The 19,706-nt window shown below is 46.6% G+C and overlaps 1 protein-coding gene across 7 annotated transcripts in view; it reads left to right on the top strand.

Moving 5' to 3' along the window:
* The window catches only part of rbm24a (RNA binding motif protein 24a), a 47,506-nt gene that overhangs the window by 25,502 nt on the left and 2,298 nt on the right, over positions 1-19,706 (top strand). For all 7 annotated transcript variants that reach the window (XM_048994037.1, XM_048994039.1, XM_048994038.1 and 4 more), the window contains 7 exons: positions 769-846; positions 10,827-10,970; positions 12,211-12,296; positions 12,517-12,622; positions 18,554-18,740; positions 18,973-19,151; positions 19,327-19,450. In XM_048994037.1, the coding sequence (XP_048849994.1) occupies positions 769-846; positions 10,827-10,970; positions 12,211-12,296; positions 12,517-12,622; positions 18,554-18,740; positions 18,973-19,151; positions 19,327-19,450 (904 nt within the window). The remainder of the gene's footprint in view (positions 1-768; positions 847-10,826; positions 10,971-12,210; positions 12,297-12,516; positions 12,623-18,553; positions 18,741-18,972; positions 19,152-19,326; positions 19,451-19,706) is intronic.

Genomic DNA, 19,706 nt, shown 5'->3' with positions numbered 1-19,706 from the left:
GTCAAGTGAGGAGTTACAGGGTAACACCAGGAAAGGCAACAGCTATGCGATCTGGTGCTCTGTCTGCCTCTCCCATATTAAAGATGGTGTGTGTGTGTGTGTGTGTGGAGGGGAGGGGGGGTTAGAGGGGTTTGTTTGGCTAATAGTGTTTAAACTGTTCCTTTTATGGACAAACACTCTTCTTAGTTCTTTTGTGACAGGAGAGAACTCCTTTGCCCAAATATGGCCAGTGTTTCCCTGGCACAGTGTGGAAGCAGGAGTTTTCCAGAGCCTGGAGGGAGGGATGTTGTGTGTGTGTGTGTGTGTGTAGGAGAGAGTGAGAGAGAGCGGGTGATTCGGGGTGTTTTACTTGAAGCCGCACCGTGTGGAATGCTGAAATACGTGATGGTGGCCTGGTTGAAAGGGAGACGTTCTGAGGGCAGTTTAAAATGGGTGTGCAGTGTTGGCCCAGGAGCGTCAAAAAAGGACACTTTGGCTTCTGAACTTGATTGATAAAAGCGAGGAGCAGCATTAGCAGCGGGAACACAGCACAGCTCACTGTGTCTGTGGGTCTCACTGTCTTCTGGGTGGGGGTGTGTGGCGACTGACACACGGCTCTTAAATGTTTTTGTTCTACATGTCAATTTGTCCTCCGCTGTAAATAAGCATACATGAGGACTGGATACTGTATATATAACATGTTTATGTAACAATTTTAAATGCTGTGTTTGCTTGTACTGTTGAGTATAGTGAAGGCGTGACCCTTGACCTTTGGGTCACCTTGTTCAGGCGGAGATGGTGGGCCGCGCTCTTGCAGTGCAGAGGAACTTCCTGAAGATCAGCAGCACACATCAGGAGCCTGCTCAGGTAGGTGGCTGTCCTGAGTCTGCCCCTCCTACTCATCCGGGGAGGGGGGGGGGGGGGGGGGGGGGGACATCAGCAGGCATGTCTGAAAATCAGCGGGAATGATTCCACAAAAATCACATCGGGCACAAAAGTGTCATCTGGCTTTTTTAAGAAAATTCCCAAATGTTTTGCCAGTTTTGGTAGAGTTTTGTATGATTGATCTTAAGACTTATTTATTGTATTAATAGTCAATGGGACATCTTCCATAGAGGTTGCCGTGTGTGTGTGTGTGTGTGTGTTTGTGTGTGTAGCAAACATGCACCTTAGTCCAGCGCTGTTGCATTTTGCAGTTGCATTATTTCTTACAAAGGTTGAGTCCAGTTTGACCATGAAGCTGCTTCCGATGATTTATGGTTTAGCCGCAGCAGCATGTAGCTCCGGTCTGGTGTGAATGACACGGTAGTTTGCCAGCAGACCGGCCAGCTGAGACACTGCAGATCACTGGAAAGGCCCAGGTTCATCCTTCTGTTCTGTCCTGCCTCACTGAACACCCCCCCCCACACTCCTTGCCTGTTTCCCATCCATCGCATGCCGTAAAACGTGACGTCACGTGACTCCCCCTTTTCTCTTAAAACTGGCCAATAAAAACAATCGCAGTAATAAACTTTGCGTCTGAGCCAGAGCTGAGCAAAATTAGCTGCCCCAGATCAGAATGATGTTGCTGACGGCGCCTTATTTGGATAAAGACTGAGCTGACCTAGATATTCCGGGTCTAACATTTGTCCCGTTTGAACTGAATCACTATAAAATAACAGCCAGGAGCTGCAGGCCGACGTCGTGTGCATGAATCACCGAATACATAAATCGCTGTGTGCGAGAATCACGGTGTGTGTGATTCGCCGTGTGCATGAATCGCCGTGTGCATGAATCGCCGTGTGCATGAATCGCCGTGTGCGTGACCGGTTTGAAAGCCTTCAGAGGAAGCTGATTGATCCACCATCCAGCGCAGTAACGTTTCCAGCCTGTGAGCCCAGCTGCTGTGGGATTATCCCTCACCCAAAGAGCGCCAATGTGGCACATTCCCTGCGCATTCAGCCTCAGGGCAGCGGGGGTTAACGTGATGTCATCCTGCTAGCTTTAGGGTTTCGTATGGCTTGACAGGCTGGTGGGAACAAAGCCCTGAGCTCAAAGGGAAGCGATTTAATGCTTAGAGATGCAGACAGCGGAGAGGGGATGGGGGATGGCATGTTGGAGTGTGGGGTATCTGCAGATCTGCGAGTGCTGGCCTGCAGGGTCAAGGGATACAAAGGAGGGAGAGGGAAGGGAAACCGGACAGCAGATTCAAGCAAAAGAAAGCAGTGTGTAAGATGGAGTGCTGTCATTCAGATTGTCAGAAGGGACAGACTGATATTGCTGATGACATGACCACTGGCCAAATAACCTCCACAAACTCTTTACTGTCTGGCTAGGAACCTCCTATTACCAAACACAAGGATGCAATGTCATGCAATGGCACGACAAGAAATTAAAAAATACTTTGTTGATTAAACTAATACAGCAGACATATAGTGTGTTTTATCTCCCAGCAATATGCTTTCATTGTAATAAATATTGAGGTATTTATAAAACAAAAAAGAAGATCACAAATTTCTCACAAACCCATCTTCGAGTGATTGTAATGGCAAGGATGAAAGTGATTACAATTGTCTCAGAGAATATATGCTGCGCTCATGCAAAAGCGGCAGATTTTTGAACCTGTTTGAATCTATAATAGGAATAATACTCAAAATTGCAAAGCTTGCTAAGTTTTTTTTTCCTATGACAGAGTAAAAACAGTATTTTAACCCCCGTGCTATAATCTTCGTACATAATTGAAAGTAAGAAAAAGCCTCATTTTAATATAGCTGACTAGCGATGTAAGAATCAGATGTGCATAATGTCATGAACGCATGGGCACGGACTGGAGAAATAGGAGCAGGAATTGAGGAGTCGGGTGAATATGGAGTTTAATTAGGAAAAATACGCACAGGAACATACAAAGACTTCACGACGTCAATGACCGGACTGGCGAAACATACTCTAACGCGGACTTGGATACACAGAATGAATGAAACGCAAAGAGAAACAGCTAATGACACGGGGATGCCACACGAGGTAGGGAGGGGGGCGTGGCACACAGGGGGTGTGGCACACAGGGGGTGTGGCACACAGGGGGCGTGGCACACAGGAGGAGGGGCACATAACATGCCATGTTGGAATTAATATCGCACTTAGTCCAGTCCTACTACAGGCTTTTTAACACCAGTCTCTAGATTCCAGTTTATGGCCTATGACTGCTGCTGTGTAGAGACTATAACCTGCCTGCCCCATTAAACATTAAGCCCAGCCCTAGGATATGGTCGTGTCAGAGCCCCAGCTGGCGTTGGGCTCAACTGTGGCCAGGGGATCATGTGGGGCAGGTACAGGGGGATGCTCTGCGTTTGTGGCTCCGAGTGCATGACTGACGCACAGCCAAACCAAATGGGGGGAGGGGGGCAGGAGGGGTCACCCTGCAATGCTGGACACACAGCCCCTTCATACCCGGACAGAAGTTTGCATGTCAGAGCTTCATTGTAGATAGACGGGCGATTGTTGACCGTCTATTCATTTCTATGGGAAAAACTCTAATCCCAACTATGACGACCTTAACCTCTACCCAGCCCTAACCTTAACCATAAGTAACCAAACAAATTACAAGACTTTTGCCATTTTTAATTTATTCATTGTAGTCATTGATTTTTATAAAACTGAGTTTCCTTAGGTTTTTATGTGTTCCCACAATGTAATATATTCATAACACGCACACGCACACACACACACACTGACAGACACACAGAGTGCATACAGGACACTGTCTTTCTAGTTGCTCTGTCTCTTCCAGACAGCAGCAGATGCAGAAGCTGCAGTAACAGCAGCTGCCTTGCAGAGCATCAGGCCGCTGGCAGGATCCCATTGGCTCTGGCAGGCCGCTGGGAGGTTCCCCTGGCTCTGGCAGGCCGCTGGGAGGATCCCATGACTCTGGCAGGCCGCTGGGAGGATCTCATGGCTCTGGCAGGCCGCTGGCAGTATCCCCTGGCAGGCTTGCTGGGAGGATCCCATGGCTCTGGCAGGCTTGCTGGGAGGATCCCCTGGCTCTGGCAGGCTTGCTGGGAGGATCCCATGGCTCTGGCAGGCCGCTGGCAGGATCCCCTGGCTCTTGCAGGCCGCTGGCAGGATCCCCTGGCTCTGGCAGGCCTAAGGGAGGATCCCATGGCTCTGGCAGGCCGCTGGCAGGATCCCCTGGCTCTGGCAGGCCGCTGGGAGGATCCCCTGGCTCTGGCAGGCCGCTGGGAGGATCCCCTGGCTCTGGCAGGCCGCTGGCAGGATCCACTGGCTCTGGCAGGCCGCTGGCAGGATCCCCTGGCTCTGGCAGGCCGCTGGCAGGATCCACTGGCTCTGGCAGGCCGCTGGGAGGATCCCAGGCCGCTACTGGCATCCATGCCTTTTTATGGCCATGTTCTATATTTGCGTGTGTGTGAGTGTTTGTGTGTCTGCGCCGCAGCTGTTCCCTGCCCCTCCGAGAGACCCCCCCCCCCCCAACCCCCACTCTGGAGCCAACCAGCCGCTGTCCTCTGACATCACAGCCAGCCGTGTTTATGTCATGCAGCGGACGAGCGAGATCCTGCCTTTGTCCCAGATGCCCCCCCCCCCCCATGGATCTCTGCTTTTCCCTCCGTTATACGGTTACTGAGTAACTTTCTAAGTTTCTTCCCTGCCATCTTGCAGCACTGAGATAACGGGGCTGTTTTCATCTTGCCATGCGAGGGGGTGTCTTTGGAGCCGAGGGACAGAAGGGCCTGAAATCACAGGCCCATTAAAACCCTGCACCTTACAGTTGAGTTACTAGCAATTCTGATATGCTGATGCAAACGTGTATATAAAATACATGCTTGACAGAATAGAGATCAGCTCGGATTCTTGCAATTGTACCTGCAAATTAATAAAAGGAATTGAACTGTCATAGTCGTAAAAAAACATTTAATTTCTTTTTTTTTTTTAGTGGACAGAAATACAGTACCCATGTCTGCTGAAATACGGCTCTCCCAGTCTGTCACGGGCTTTGCCGGACTATCCCTGTCCGTCTTGGGTTATCCCAGTCTATCCCAATCTGTCTTTGGGTTATCCTGCACTATCCCTGTCTGGCTCTGGATATCTTGGGCTATCCCTGTCTGACTCTGGTTATCTGGGGCTGCCCCTGTCTGTCTCTCACTTTTTCGGAACTCTCCCTATAGCTGCGAGGTATGTCGTCTGGGGTGGCGGCTCATGAGTAAAGGCCGTTTTGCCCTCATAAATACTGTACATGCCAGCAAACCACCCGGTTTCCCCTGAGCCCCGTCCTACACGGCTTTGTGATTCACTGCTTCAGCGCTGTTATAGCAAGAGTGTGACCATTTACTTCCCTCCCATTAATCACATTATCGATGCTTTTAGCGTTTAGGAGGGTGGCACTGTTGTCTCACACCCCCAGGGTGGGGAGAGTGTGTAGGGTAAACTTTGGTGGTACAATATTTTTGTTATACAGTAGTATTTTCATTTAGCAGAATTTATTGTAGGGGAATTTCAATGTGTCATTTGGACTTAGACCTAGTCAGTGGTGACACATTAAAGAAGGGGCACAGATCTGGTGAACCTGTTTAGTTTAAGACAAATTAGGCTTTTAATAAAGATTTTTTGGAGAGGTGGGAAGTGTCTAAGGTATGCTTGGGTAATATTATAGTAATATTATTGGTTAATTGCAGATTTTCCATTCAGCAAAATGTGTTGATTAGATCACGCTGAAGCCTAATGTTGGGGGTTAGAGAAAGAGGTTGGGGATTGTGGGATTATACAGGGAGGGGGGGTCATGGAGACATCCAGGGAATTGACAAAGGTAGAAATTAAAATAATAATTAAATGTAATTCAAACTTAGCTTTTTGTCAAATAGTCCTCCATTTGCAGCCCTGTAGACCTTGTGTATTCTAGATGTTAGTTTGTTGAGGTAATCTGACGAGATTTCACCCCGTGCTTCCTGAAGCATCTCCCACAAGTTGGATTGGGCACGTCTTACGTAATTGATGGGCACTTCTTATGTAGGAACTGCTTCTTCCCTAAATAGATCTTGCATAGTTTGTAGCTGTGTTTGGGTCGCTGTCCTGTTGTAGGCTCCAATTAAGCACCGTCCACAGGGTATGGCATGGAGTTGCAAAATGGAGTGACAGCCTTCCTTCTTAAAGATCCCCTTCTACCCTGTACAAATCTCCCAGTTTACCATCACCAAAGCAGCCCCAGACCATCACATTCCCTCCACCACGCTTGACAGATGTCATCAAGCCCTCCTCCAGCGTCTTGTCGTTTGATCTGTGTCTCACAAACGTTCTTCTGTGTGATCCGGACCTCAAACTTACATTCATCTATCCACAGCACCTTCTCCCCAATCCTCCCCTGTCCAGTGTCTGCGTTCATTTGTTCATCTCAGTCTTTTCTTTTTATTTTTATCTTTTTATATGTAATTCTGTCTAGAAGGCCAGAATCCCGCAGTTGCCTCTTCACTGTTGACATTGAGACCGTTTTCAACTGAGCTAGTTGAAGACTTATCAGGCGCCTGTTTCTCAAACTACAAACTCTAATATATTTATCCTCTCGCTCAGTTGTGCACCGGGGCCTCCCTCTCCTCTATCTATTGTGCTGTGCTGCCCTGTGAAGTGTGTAGCACACACTATTGCATGAGATTCTGAGTTTCCTGGCGATTCCTCACATGGAATAGCCTGCGTTTCTCAGAACAAGAACAGACTGACGAGTTTCAGAAGAAAGTTCTTTGTTTCTGACGCCTTGAGCTTGCAGTCGAACCCCCAGTCGGAGATGCTCCAGATCCTCCGCTAGTCCAAAGGCGGCCAGTTTTATTGCTTCAATAATCAGCACAACAATTTTTATCTGTGCTAATATAATTGCAAAAGGGTTTACTAATTGTCAATGAACCTTTTAAAATTATTTTAATAAGACAACATGCTTTTTTTCAAAAGCAAGGAAATTTCTACTGCAAGTGACCCCAAACTTTTGAATGGTTGTGTGTGTGTATACCACGTGAAGTTCAGCGCCTTGATGCCCGTGTTAGTCCTTCCTCCAACAGTGTTGGCATTTCTCTTTCAAGACCTCTGCAGTTTGCCACGGCATGCTGTCAATCAATTTCTGGTGTAAAATCCTGATTGCAGCCCATTCTTGCATAATCAATGGTTGGAGTTTGTCAGACTTCGTGGGATTTTGTTTGTCCACCCGCCTCGTGAGGATTGACCACAAGTTCTCGCTGGAATTAAGATCGGCGGAGTTTCCTGGCCATGGACCCAAAATGTTGAGGTTTTGTTCCCCGAGCCACTTAGTTATCACTTTTTCCTTATGTCACAGTTCTCCATCTTGCTGGAAAAGGCAGTGTTCCTCACCAAACAGTTCTTGGGTGGTTGGGAGAAGTTGCTCTCGGAGGATGTTTTGGTATCATTCTTTATTCATGGTTGTGTTCTTAGGCAAAATTGTGAGTGAGCCCACTCCCTTGGCTGAGAAGCAGCCCCACACATGAATGGTCTCAGGATGCTTTATGTTGGCATGACACAGGACTGATGGTAGTGCTCACCTTTTCTACTCTTTTTTCCGGATGACCCAAACAATCGGAAAGAGGATTCATCAGAGATAATGACTTTACCCCAGTCCTCAGCAGTCCAATCCCAGTACATTTTGCATAATATCAGCCTGCCCTTCATGACACCAGGCCGTCCTCCAAAAGCCTTCACCTCACTGTGCTAGCAGATGCACTCATACCTGCCTGCTGCCATTCCTGAGCAAGCTCTGCCTGATCCCGCAGCTGAATCAACTTTAGGAGACGTCCTGGCGCCTGCTGGACTTTCTTGGGCATGCTGAAGCTTTCTTTCAACAATTGAAGCTCTCTCCTTGAAGTTCTTGATGATCTGTTAATTGGGTGATTTAGGTGCAATCTTACTACCAGCATCTTCTGTGAAGCCCTTTTTTGTGCAAAGCAATGATGGCTTCACGTTTCCTTGCAGATGACCATGGTTAACAGAGGAAGAACAATGATTGCAAGCACCACCCTCCTTTTAAAGCATCCAGTCTGCTATTCTAACTCAATCAGCATGACAGAGTGATCTCCAGCCTTATCATCATCAACACTGTCACCTATATTAACGAGAGAATCACTGACATGATGTCAGCAGGCCCTTTTCTGGCAGGGCTGAAATGCAGTGGAAATGGGTTTTTTATGATTAAGTTAATTTTACTGGCAAAGAGGGACTTTGCAATTAATTGCAATTATTCTGATCACTCCACATGACATTCTGGAGTTTATGTAAATTGCCATTATAAAAACTGAGGCAGCAGACTTTGTGAAAATCAATATTTGAGTCATTCTCAAACTTTTCGCCTTGACTATAGTTATATTGCAAAACTGACAAGAGAATAATTTCTCTGTCCAAACAAAACTGGAACTAGAGGCTCACATGTTTATCCAAACTGGTTAAGAAGAAACACATCTCCTTTAGTACTGTAACCCCTTCAAACCTGCGAGGGTTAGGGGCGAAAGATCCTCTTGAATGTGAAAATTTGCAAATAATACTTGGGCATCCCTATTCTCAACCTTTAACAGTTTGCTAGCCTGAATGATTTTCATATAGTATACAAATCCTGTAGGCCCAAAGCTACTACTGTACACACTGGGAGCACAATGTTTTGAACCCATTTTTAAAAATGCTAAATTAATGGCTACAAAATTAACTTTTCTGAAAAGGTTAAAAGTTACTGCGAGAAATATGAGATTGTACGGGCACAAAGACAAGTGTGCCAGGCTTACCGAGACAAAGATGCAGGGCAAACCAAAGCCAAGACTTCTAATATTAAAGACCTGGTATGCACTTACACTAACAACTATTATGTAACACTAATATCGATATATTAATTCATTTTATGTGATTCAAGTATTGTTTTTGCCGTCCACATTGTCTATAGTGTGTTTCTATGATATTTCGGTAAGCTCCAGAAATATTTCTGTTTAGTTGTTCATGGCCAACTTACCAACAACCAAGACTGTGAATATCGGATTTGCGAATGTGAAGGGGCTACATTACTAATTAAATTTTAAAAAACCGTTGTCGGCTGTAGGATGATCTAATAAAAAAACCTGAGCAATTTATTACCCTCTCCTAAGTCACGGGGGGGGGGGGGCTTCACATCTTCCGGTGTGTGTGTGTGTGTGTGTGTGCGTGTGTGTGAGATTGTTCAGTTTTAGAATTATCGGTTTGAGACGGGATGGTGGAGAAATCCGGGCTGTAACAGCCCAGGGACAGAGGCCTCTTCACCCTGGCAATAAAAATCATGTGCTGTTGATTGGGCTGAACTCCAGGAAGCCATTTGTGTGGCAGACTGACACACAGCTGGCTCTCTGTTCGTCACACACAGAGGCAGTGTCCCCCTCGGCGAGTCAGAGGCCTGCTGTGCCTGAGACTGACAAGACGTTCAGTCTCTCATGCTCTTCCCTGCCCCCCAATTCTGTTTAAACGTTCATGCTGTCTCCCATCCCCTTTGGCGGTTTTGCCAACATGGTCCATCCACGACTCTCGATGCTCTGGGTCATGATGTCGATTTATGGTATAAACAGCATGAAATGATCTGCTCAATGTAGTCTTTGAGTCTGTGGACGGGTGATGATAAATATTGAAGTGTATTTTTTGAAATCCCTGAAATGCTTTTGGATGATCCTGAAGCTTTAACCTGATGGTCCTACTGCATTAGCATGATGTTCCTACAACCTTGGGGTGATGGTCCTACAGCATTTGCGTGATGGTCCTACAGCCGTGAGGTGATGTTCCTGCAGCTTTAGCATGATGGTCCTACAGCTTTAGCATGATGGTCCTACAGCCTTAGAGTCATGCTCCTACAGCATTGGTACAATGATCTGGTAACACTTTGAGGGGACAGAAACACAGTAATAATCCAGATATTACTGGAGTACAAATCCTGAACAGATCATGAACAAAAATAGTCGTTACTTAAGCTGAAAGATGTGTCATGATTCATTAATGATGAATAAACATGACATCAGTATTTCACTTGTGATATTCATTACTTGCTCCTTCAGTAGTTCCTTAGTAGTTTCTTCAGTAGTTCACTAAAATATACAGAATTAACAGATAGAGTAACAAATATAGTAGCTGCTTAGGATAAATGATGCGTCACAATTCATTAACAATGAACAAACATGTGATCACTATTTTACGTGCGTTATTTTTTGTTCCTAGATTACTTCCTTCAGTAAGTCATAAAAGTTTACAGAATTAAGGGATATAATAATAAATATAGTACTTGCTTGAGATAAAAGATGTGTGACAATTTATTAATGATGCACAAACCTGACATCAATTTGTTACTAACACTTAGTTTGTGGTTAATTAATACATATGTAATAGCATCCATCCATCCATTTTTCCAAACCGCTTATCCTACTGGGTCGCGGGGGGTCCGGAGCCTATCCCGGAATCAATGGGCACGAGGCAGGGAACAACCCAGGATGGGGGGCCAGCCCATCGCAGGGCACACTCACACACCATATGTAATAGCATAAAACATTATTTGTGTTCCCTCAAGTAAAGCTCTCCAGCAGCTTGACTGAGGTATAAACAGTGAATCAGCACAGCACCTTACAAGGAACGGGGTCTCCCTGTGTGAGAGCTGTGCTGTGGGACGGGCAGGGGAGAGCTGCCTTCTCACAGATAGCATTCCAGCTGAAACTGGAGCCATTAATACTTTTCCAGAATCCCAGAATGAGGGCCATCATCCCTGCATGGGGGAGGGGGGGGGGGCTCTGTGTCAGACTGCGGCCTGCCTGGCTCTCACCTCACACCCTGTCATCTCACTGTTCTCCCCCCCCCCCCCCCCCCCCCCCCCACAGTCAGAGCTCATGGACCTACTGAAGCCCATATCGGACAACATCCAGGAAATCCAGAACTTCCGTGAGAAGAACCGCGGCAGCAGCATGTTCAACCACTTGTCGGCGGTCAGCGAGAGCATCCCAGCCCTGGGCTGGGTGGCAGTGGTGAGTGCGATGGCGTGCGGTTCCAGCAGACCACACACCCACCACATGAAGTCTTACATCCCAGTGATTCCCACACATGCTCCTGGTGGGCTCTGTGCTACCTGCTCTTACTTACTCTCACTAGTTAAGTTTTTGAGCTGGTGTTGAAACTTAGCGTATCCATGGAATGGTTGAGGTGCCCCTGAGGAGAGGTTTGGCATCAGAAGCCGTGTCTTATTCAGCTCCAACATAGCATCAGTGACATTTCAGACAACAGAAGGAATTCTGTTTTGTTTTTTTTGTGTTACTTTTAATTTTCTGATCTTATTATGCTAAATGGTTTTTGTTTCTGAGCAAATATACACGTACTACCCAGATAAATCGTTTGAAACATTATTTTTGACTGCTTGAGGCTTTTGCTCAGTGCTGTATAGTTGCTTTTCTGTCATTAGTTATTCCCAACAATAATTTGCTTTAATACTAGTCTTCAGGTAATGCATTCATAACATGATCTTAATTAAAATCTGTTTAATTTCTAATTTGAGCCACAGCTGATTAAAGCCTAATTAGTAAAGGGCAGAGCTGGACGAAACAGAGGGTTGGGCCTTGAGGACCAGGACTTGGCTGTACTGCTGTAATTTATACGCAGTGACTCACTGCTTACTGCAGGACAACAGTGTCCTTTGCCATGGAGACTGCGCTGCACTGCAAAATATTCAGCAACTGTATGCTGTTTTCCTAATCTTGTCTCCCAACCATGATATTACATGATTTATTTTTAAGGTGGGAATATGCCACAAGATCCCAGTCGTATACATACCAGTCTTTAATGTCCCTTTTGGCTGCTTATGTTTTTATACTATCTAACATTAATGACACGTAATCCACACAAAGCAGGATTTCTTCACAACAGGAGTTGGGCTAACAGTAGATAATATTGAGATAAGAGCTTTATTTTATGTTCTGTTGAAGTTAAAGCAGGCTTGCTTGGTATAAACACTGAGGAACTACAAAGACACTTAGCTTCATACACACAGGGTGGGGTTATTAATATCTGTTATGGTGACAGCTTTTCTAACCATGGACAAAGCTATTAATGATTAAGCTTCTCCTGTCGCAAAGAAGCCCCCTAATTTCAGGCAGCTTCTCCTGGAAAGCTCCGGAAAGCCCGTTCAGCATGCAGGCTGATTCTTCCTACTTGCTCTCTCTGTTGATTCTCATCAGTCTAACCTGATACTTGTGTGAACCGCCCCCCCCACAGGGGCAGAAGCCCGGGCCGTATGTGAAGGAGATGACCGACGCGGCCACGTTCTACACCAACAGGGTTCTCAAGAGCTATAAGGACTCGTGAGTGGCACGTTTCTCTGTCCTCTGCGATGTTCTTAGGACCTCCAGTGACCGTCAGCAGTGACAGGGAGGGTTATAAGAGCCAGGCTCTCCAGCGGACAGGAGCAGGTGGCTGCTCAGCAGGGGGATGCATTCTGGGAACTCAACACCCTCAGCTTGTTTCTGTCCTCGTCCTCCTCCATCTTCTTGACCTGCCCCCCTGTCCATTCCCTCTCTACAGGGACAAGCGGCATGTGGACTGGGTGCGGTCATACCTGAGCATCTGGACTGAGCTGCAGAGCTACATTAAGCAGCACTACACCACGGGCCTGGTCTGGAGTAAGAATGTGAGTCCAAATCATGGTTACCCCAAGCATTTCCCATGATCCCTCTGTCCTCTGGATTTACAGCTAAGGAAATGGCCGTGTTACTGAGGGACAGTTAGGAATCTTCCCTTCCTGTCCCCATGGTTGCAGTTGTAATAGTTAAAGTTTAATGCCACTTGCATTCCTTCCTAATGTGGCCTCTCGCTGACATGCCCATCAGCGGAATAGCTGTCATTGTAATGGATCTGTAGGAAATGTGAGTGTTTTCCCAGTAAAAGCAGTGACACAGCCCAGTGTTGTTTCTGTAATCCCACGGCCACCTCTAGTCTCCTCCCAAGATGATCATTTTCACCACAGCAGCTCACCTCATCTGTCTTCTGTTTGGAGTTATGGCTGTGTCGATCCTTAACTATCAGATGCCCATGCAGTTACGGTTTAACCCCGCCGTCAGATTACCCTGGTTAATATTACCGCAAAACACAACTGCTGAGTAGAAGCTGATTGTGTAAACAAACTTTCAGCATGATACTTTGTGTTAATGGTTGTTATTACTGAGCTGTGCTAACAGAGGCTAACAATGTAACTAACCATCTCTGTTCGATTTTGTTTTTCTACCTGCAAGATTATTAAATAAAGATTAAATGCAGTCGATCCATCTGCATCACGACTTTCCTCACCATGGCTTCGATATATTGTGGAGACAGTCTAAGAAGTATTTGGGAATTTTAGGGGTTAAGGAGTTTTGTGGAAGCCACAGCCCAGCAGGCAACACACAAAAGGTTTAGTAAGCCATCAAATGCTGGTATGAACAGTGCTGGCTGGGCCTGTTTACGGCACCCTCTCGTGTGATGTCTCTAAGTGATCTCTCAGTGATCTTTGTATCTCGCGTTTATCGTATATTTTTCATTTTGCTTTGTCTGCTCTCATGCTTGCTTCACTCACCAAGGGAACTTAACATTTTTATGTGGGTTTTCTAGATCAGGGGGGCTATGCCCTTAACCCCTGCCATGTGGAAAATCGACTGTAGTTGGGGGGACGGTCTGCTTGGGGGGACGGTCTGCTTGGGAGGGCGATTTGCTTGGGGGGACGTCTGCCTGGGGGGACGGTCTGCTTGGGGGGACAGTCTGCTTGGGAGGGCGATTTGCTTGGGGGGATGTCTGCCTGGGGGGACGGTCTGCTTGAGGGGACGGTCTGCTTGGGAGGGCAATTTGCTTGGGGGGACGGTTTGCCTAGGGGGGTGGTCTGCTTGGGGGGATGTTCTGCCTGGGGGGAACCACATGTTCCCACTTATTTATTTAGCAGATGTTTTTGTCCTAAGTGATGACCAAGTTAAGAAAGCATGGGGTCAGAGGTCAGAGGTCAGAGTCAGCCTATTAGCACCCGAGGCAGTTTAGAGAACTAAGTTCCAGAAGTGATATTATTACTCTGCCGACCACAGGATTTGAACCCATGACCTATAGGCCTGGGTAACGACCCCAAACCCACGCGACTCTCAAAACAAGAAGGCACTGTCTGCTGTAATTGTTGAAGCAAATATAGTGACGTGGGCCCTGAGTTACAGCAATGAACAGCCCTGTACAAAGTCGCCATTGTAGCATGCGGAGCAGGCCGTCTGGGTGCAGCTTTTCAGGCAGGTAAACGTGGCTGTCTGGGCGGCTCAGTGACAGCTGCAAACCGCCTGGCAGGCAGAGAGGATGATGTTTCTTGGTGCTCATTTATTTATGTCAAGGGTGCAGCCTTCAGGCGGTTCTGGAGGCAGACGCTACGTCTGTCCGCTGCTCTGCTCCATATCATTGTCAGGGTTATGCTGACGGCTCCCCCCGGAGGCCTGAACAGTCATGTGTGTCCTCATACAGTAAGCCTCCAGCTGGTCCCAGGTACCACAGGGCACACCCTGGACAGGCTGCCAGCCCAGCGCAAGGCAAACACTCGCAGGCATGTTTTAAGACTATAGGAAAAACCCACACAGACCTGGCAGCAGTCGAACTCTGTAGGTTTAAGACTCTGCTCAAACAGCCACTATTCACAAAGCAGCACTATTGATATCAATGAAATTCATTGTTCTTTCTAAAACGTTTACTAACTATCTGAACCTCTTTCTGTTTCACTATTGAGAGAATAATTATTTCTGGCATTTCTCCAGGGACAAATTGATCATCTCATTGATAAAAGAGATATAACTACACAGCTGCATGTCCTGGTTCCAAGGAATCATTTCTGTCATTCTGAGAGACACACACAAATCAGCCAGGATGATCTGAAATAATGCTGTAATGAGAATAATAAGACTGTAATGAAAAAATGAGAAAAAATCTATAGGAATCTCTCTTCAACGTAACACAACTTCCTACAGGAATTGCTACAAAGTCCTACAGGAATGCTCTTACTCAGAGCAAAGCAGTAAATTATCTCAACTGTTAAAAAACTCTTTTTATGATGACATAACTAGAGTCCTGCAGGAGTCTTACAGGAGATGCTTTCACTCCAAACGCAGCAGTGACATCACTGTGTGGGCTCTCTGTAAAAGGCTAATTTAGCAAACTGGCAAGACCCTTTTCATTCATGTAGTTTTTGGTCTGTAATACAGGCCAGCGTTGCATAATGACGTTTTTGACAATGACGGGCCACATTTACAACAGTGGTTCTATAAGAATTTAATGGAACTGAAAAATCCCTCTGGCCTACAGATGTCGTAGCCATCGTAACGTTGCAGGGCAACACATTACTCAAGTATCTGTGGTAATGTTGGTGTAAACAAACCTGCTGCGCCAACAGTCTTGTAAAAATATAGCATATACAATTATGTACAGTATATAATACTTGTAATGTTAATAAGCTGGTGCTGGTGCTTTTAATTATTGTTTTAGAGTGTACTGTTTCTGCTTATAAGAAGAAAAATGTACTACAGCCTAGGCTGTAGTACACTGTATCACCTAGGTTTGTGTAAGTACACTCCATGATGTTCGCATAATGATGAAATTGCTTAACGGCACGTTACTCAGAACTGTTTAGTGACGCATGACTGTACACCATTATCCATATATCTTCCATAATGGCTTATCCAGGGTCATATCAGGCACAAGACAACCTAGATGGGATGCCAGTCCATTGTGAGCACACACACACATGCTACAAGCAATTTAGAGGCACCAGATCAGCTAAGCACATGCTCCGGGGTGGCAGGTGGAACCCCAAGAGGACAAAGGGGGACTGTGGCAGCTCCACACCGGGAAACCAGGCGTGGGAATCAAACTCACAGCCAACTGCACCAGTGTGAGCCACCAATGGAAATCAATAAATGGCTGCAAAAATATGTCATTATAAAACAGGGGACATTACGTGTGTACATTAAAATACTGGTGTAGTACTTGGACTCTGTCCTCAGGAGCCACGTCCCCATCTGACGTTTGGTTTCGTTAATCTCCGGCTAGGCGGGGCGTCAGTGCCTTCTGGTGGTGGCGTTATGTGTCAGTGAGCCATGTAGAGCTTTGACGTGTTCCTCTGTCAGTAACCGTGCTTCCCTCTGTTGAAGAAGCCAGCAGCCCCAAGGTGGCTCACTCAGTGTGATTATATACTCTGCCTTGTTAGCGTGATTTAATATTCTGCTCTCTCAGTGTGATTATATACTCTGCCTTGTTAGCATGATTTTATATTCTGCTCACTCAGTGTGATTATATACTCTGCCTTGTTAGCATGATTTTATATTCTGCTCTCTCAGTGTGATTATATACTCTGCCTTGTTAGCGTGATTTTATATTCTGCTCACTCAGTGTGATTATATACTCTGCCTTGTTAGCATGATTTTATATTCTGCTCTCTCAGTGTGATTATATACTCTGCCTTGTTAGCATGATTTTATATTCTGCTCTCTCAGTGTGATTATATACTCTGCCTTGTTAGCGTGATTTTATATTCTGCTCTCTCAGTGTGATTATATACTCTGCCTTGTTAGCGTGATTTTATATTCTGCTCTCTCAGTGTGATTATATACTCTGCCTTGTTAGCGTGATTTTATATTCTGCTCACTCAGTGTGATTATATACTCTGCCTTGTTAGCGTGATTTTATATTCTGCTCTCTCAGTGTGATTGTATACTCTGCCTTGTTAGCGTGATTTTATATTCTGCTCTCTCAGTGTGATTATATACTCTGCCTTGCTAGCGTGATTTTATATTCTGCTCTCTCAGTGTGATTATATACTCTGCCTTGCTAGCGTGATTTTATATTCTGCACACTCAGTGTGATTATATACTTAGCCGTGTTAGTATGAATTTATATTCTGTTCACTCAGTGTGATTTCATATTCTCATTCACTAATTCTTTACCATGTTCCCGAGAACCATGAATTAAATATATATTTTGTAGGAGGTAGTTTAGGTGGATAAAGTACCACAAAACACACAAGGCAGTATTTCCTGTAATAGTATATTCGGTTGTCTGAGATCCCCCGTGTCGTAGATCCCCGAACACAATACTGTGTGAAGTTTCACAGAACTCTGCACTCTTAGTTTCCAGACAGATAGACTGAGCGTGCTCCAGCAGGCCCCGCCCCCTCCAGAGGGAAATCCGAGAGGAGACAGCCGGTGTGTGTCAGCTGGGGTGGCACTTTCAGTGCTGGGCTGAGTGGGCGCGTGGCGTGAACAGGTGCTGCTCAAGGTCCTTGGCGTCGCGTGGAGCTTCGGCTGAAGAAACAGCCAGACAAAAAGCTCAGTGTCCCTGGCCACACACCTGCTGCCCCCCCTACACACACACACACACACACACACACACGGGCAGAAACATTGTGTGCATCTCATCTGCTCCTCTGCTATAGATTAAGAAATTAAATAATTAGGAACTTAATTGAATGCATTAGTTTAACATTTTTTTTATTTTTTTGAGCAACCAATGTGTTAATTACCCATTAAATGGACGTCCTGATGGATCCGTGCTGCTGTCCCCCAGTACGTGACTCAGGGCTTCTTTAGTCACCACCTCTCCAAAACAATGCTAACGGCTAGTTAGCGAGGTCTCCACTCCGCCCCTCCCCCGCGGAGCCAGGGACCCCGTGCCGCTCAGCTGTCCGCCGCAGCTGGCCCTCGCTGGAGGTCCTCTATGTTACCGTCAGCAGCTGTCTCACGGCGATGTGTTAATTAGCTGCACAAGAGTTCTGGAGGGGCCAGGAGCACATGGATGGGGCTGCCAAGGACAGGGGGTCAGAAGCAGAACAGCTGACACCAGACTTGCCTATATATCAAGGGTCTTGGGGGCCAGGGGTGACAGGGCGCAGAACATAATGCCCTCATACGTGCACACATGCCGTAAACAACCTGTTATCTGTCAAAAAGCTGAAAAATAGAACCGTGGTCCAGGAGCCAATAGGAAATCCCCAGCAAATGGAGCTAGACCATCGAGTGTCAGTGGGCGTGTTCTCCTCACCTTGTAGGGGCATTTTGGGCAACCCTGAAAAGTAGCCTTGTGGGGACACCCCCCAATGCAAATCAGCCCTACTTTTGTAATCAACTTCCACGTGTTCCAGTTCAATTTTATGGTTTGTGAAGAAAGGCATTCATAAAAATATGCGATGTTCTTCTGTATGAAGAGGAAAATTATATTTTGATTCTTTGCATGTTTGAAGCATTGTGGAGGCAAAGGTGTCATTAATGTATTGTTATGTGGGTTATAGCTAATGCAGCCCAGCTTTGTGAACAATTAATTGCGAAGTTGGTGTATAGATATTAGTAGTGTAATAAAATTCATCATCAATAGCATTTATACTAGAGTGCGCATTTAATGCATTTGGTTGTAGATACTCAAAAGTGCCATAAAATACTCTGTGCTGTGTGTCTCCCCCTGCTGGTAAGGATGCATACAGCTGCATCACAGAAACGTTCCTGGTTGGTTGTTCATTCTGCCTAAGGCTGTGCCTACAAATTGGTCTTTAAAATAGCTTTTGATTGATTTCTTTCTACAGGATCTGACTGCCCCCTCCTCTGTCCCGCCTGCTCCCTCTGAGGGTCCCTGCCCACCTCCTCCTCCACCACCCCCTCCTCCTGGACCTCCCCCAGTCTTCATGGAGGCGGGGCCCAAAGCGGATGACCCGGCAGCCTTGCACTCAGCCCTTTTTGCACAGCTCAACCAGGGGGAAGCCATCACTAAAGGTCAGCCCGGGGGTGTCAGGAGAGAGCAGCCCGTCAGTCATTACTTCCTTTACTTAAATCGTCACTCACTACCTCAGGAAGTGAATGGAATGTTTTAAGGGAATCCTGCATTATTTCTTGGTGCTGAGCCATGTTTCTCCCCAGCAAACCTGCAAACAGCCCCCCAGATTCACTCTGATTCTGTTTTGTTTCTCTATCACTTTGGCCTCACCCCCCCTCCCCCCTCCCCAAGGTTTAAAGCACGTCTCCGACAACCAGAAAACCCACAAGAACCCAGGCCTGCGCTCCCAGGGAGCAGTTCCAGCCACCTCTCCAACCAAGACCCGGGTTCCCGGCTTGGCTGGCCCCCAAGTGGCCCCCCAGCAAACCCACTCCCCACTGCTGGAGCTGGAGGGAAAGAAGTGGAGAGTAGTAAGTGGCTCAGTTTCCATAGTTACTGTCAATCAGACGGGCTGGACCCAAGCAGTCAGCTGGTTAATCGCGACAGCATCCATAACAGAGCTGTTCCCGACTGTGAGTACGCCGGGCTCTGAGTAAGCTGACTGCGGCGATGCACACACGAATCTGTCTGTCATGTGACCTGCAGGAGCACCAGAACCAGACCCACGACCTGGTGATCTCAGACACCGAGCTCCGACAGGTGGTGTACGTCTTCAGCTGCAGCAACTCCACGCTGCAGGTCAAGGGGAAGGTCAACTCCATCATTGTGGGTGAGGCCCTGGGCCTGGTGCCCTATTGAACTTCCAGGAACAGCCAGCAGAGGGCACAAAGAGCACAAAGGACATGACCTATAGAATCATTTTACCCGTTTAGCTTGATAAGTACAGTCAGCCATCAGTATCTATGGGGATTGGTTTCAGGACCCCTGCTGATACCAAAATCCACAGATGCTCAAGTCCCTTATTTAAATGCCGCAGTATTTGCATAAAACCTACGCACATTACTCATAATACCTAGTATAATGTG

Source organism: Brienomyrus brachyistius, chromosome 23 (genome assembly GCF_023856365.1).
Source record: "Brienomyrus brachyistius isolate T26 chromosome 23, BBRACH_0.4, whole genome shotgun sequence".
In the NCBI taxonomy this organism is placed as follows: domain Eukaryota; kingdom Metazoa; phylum Chordata; class Actinopteri; order Osteoglossiformes; family Mormyridae; genus Brienomyrus; species Brienomyrus brachyistius.
The sequence above is the reverse complement of the archived record's forward strand: the minus strand, read 5'-3'. Positions and strand labels throughout refer to the sequence as shown.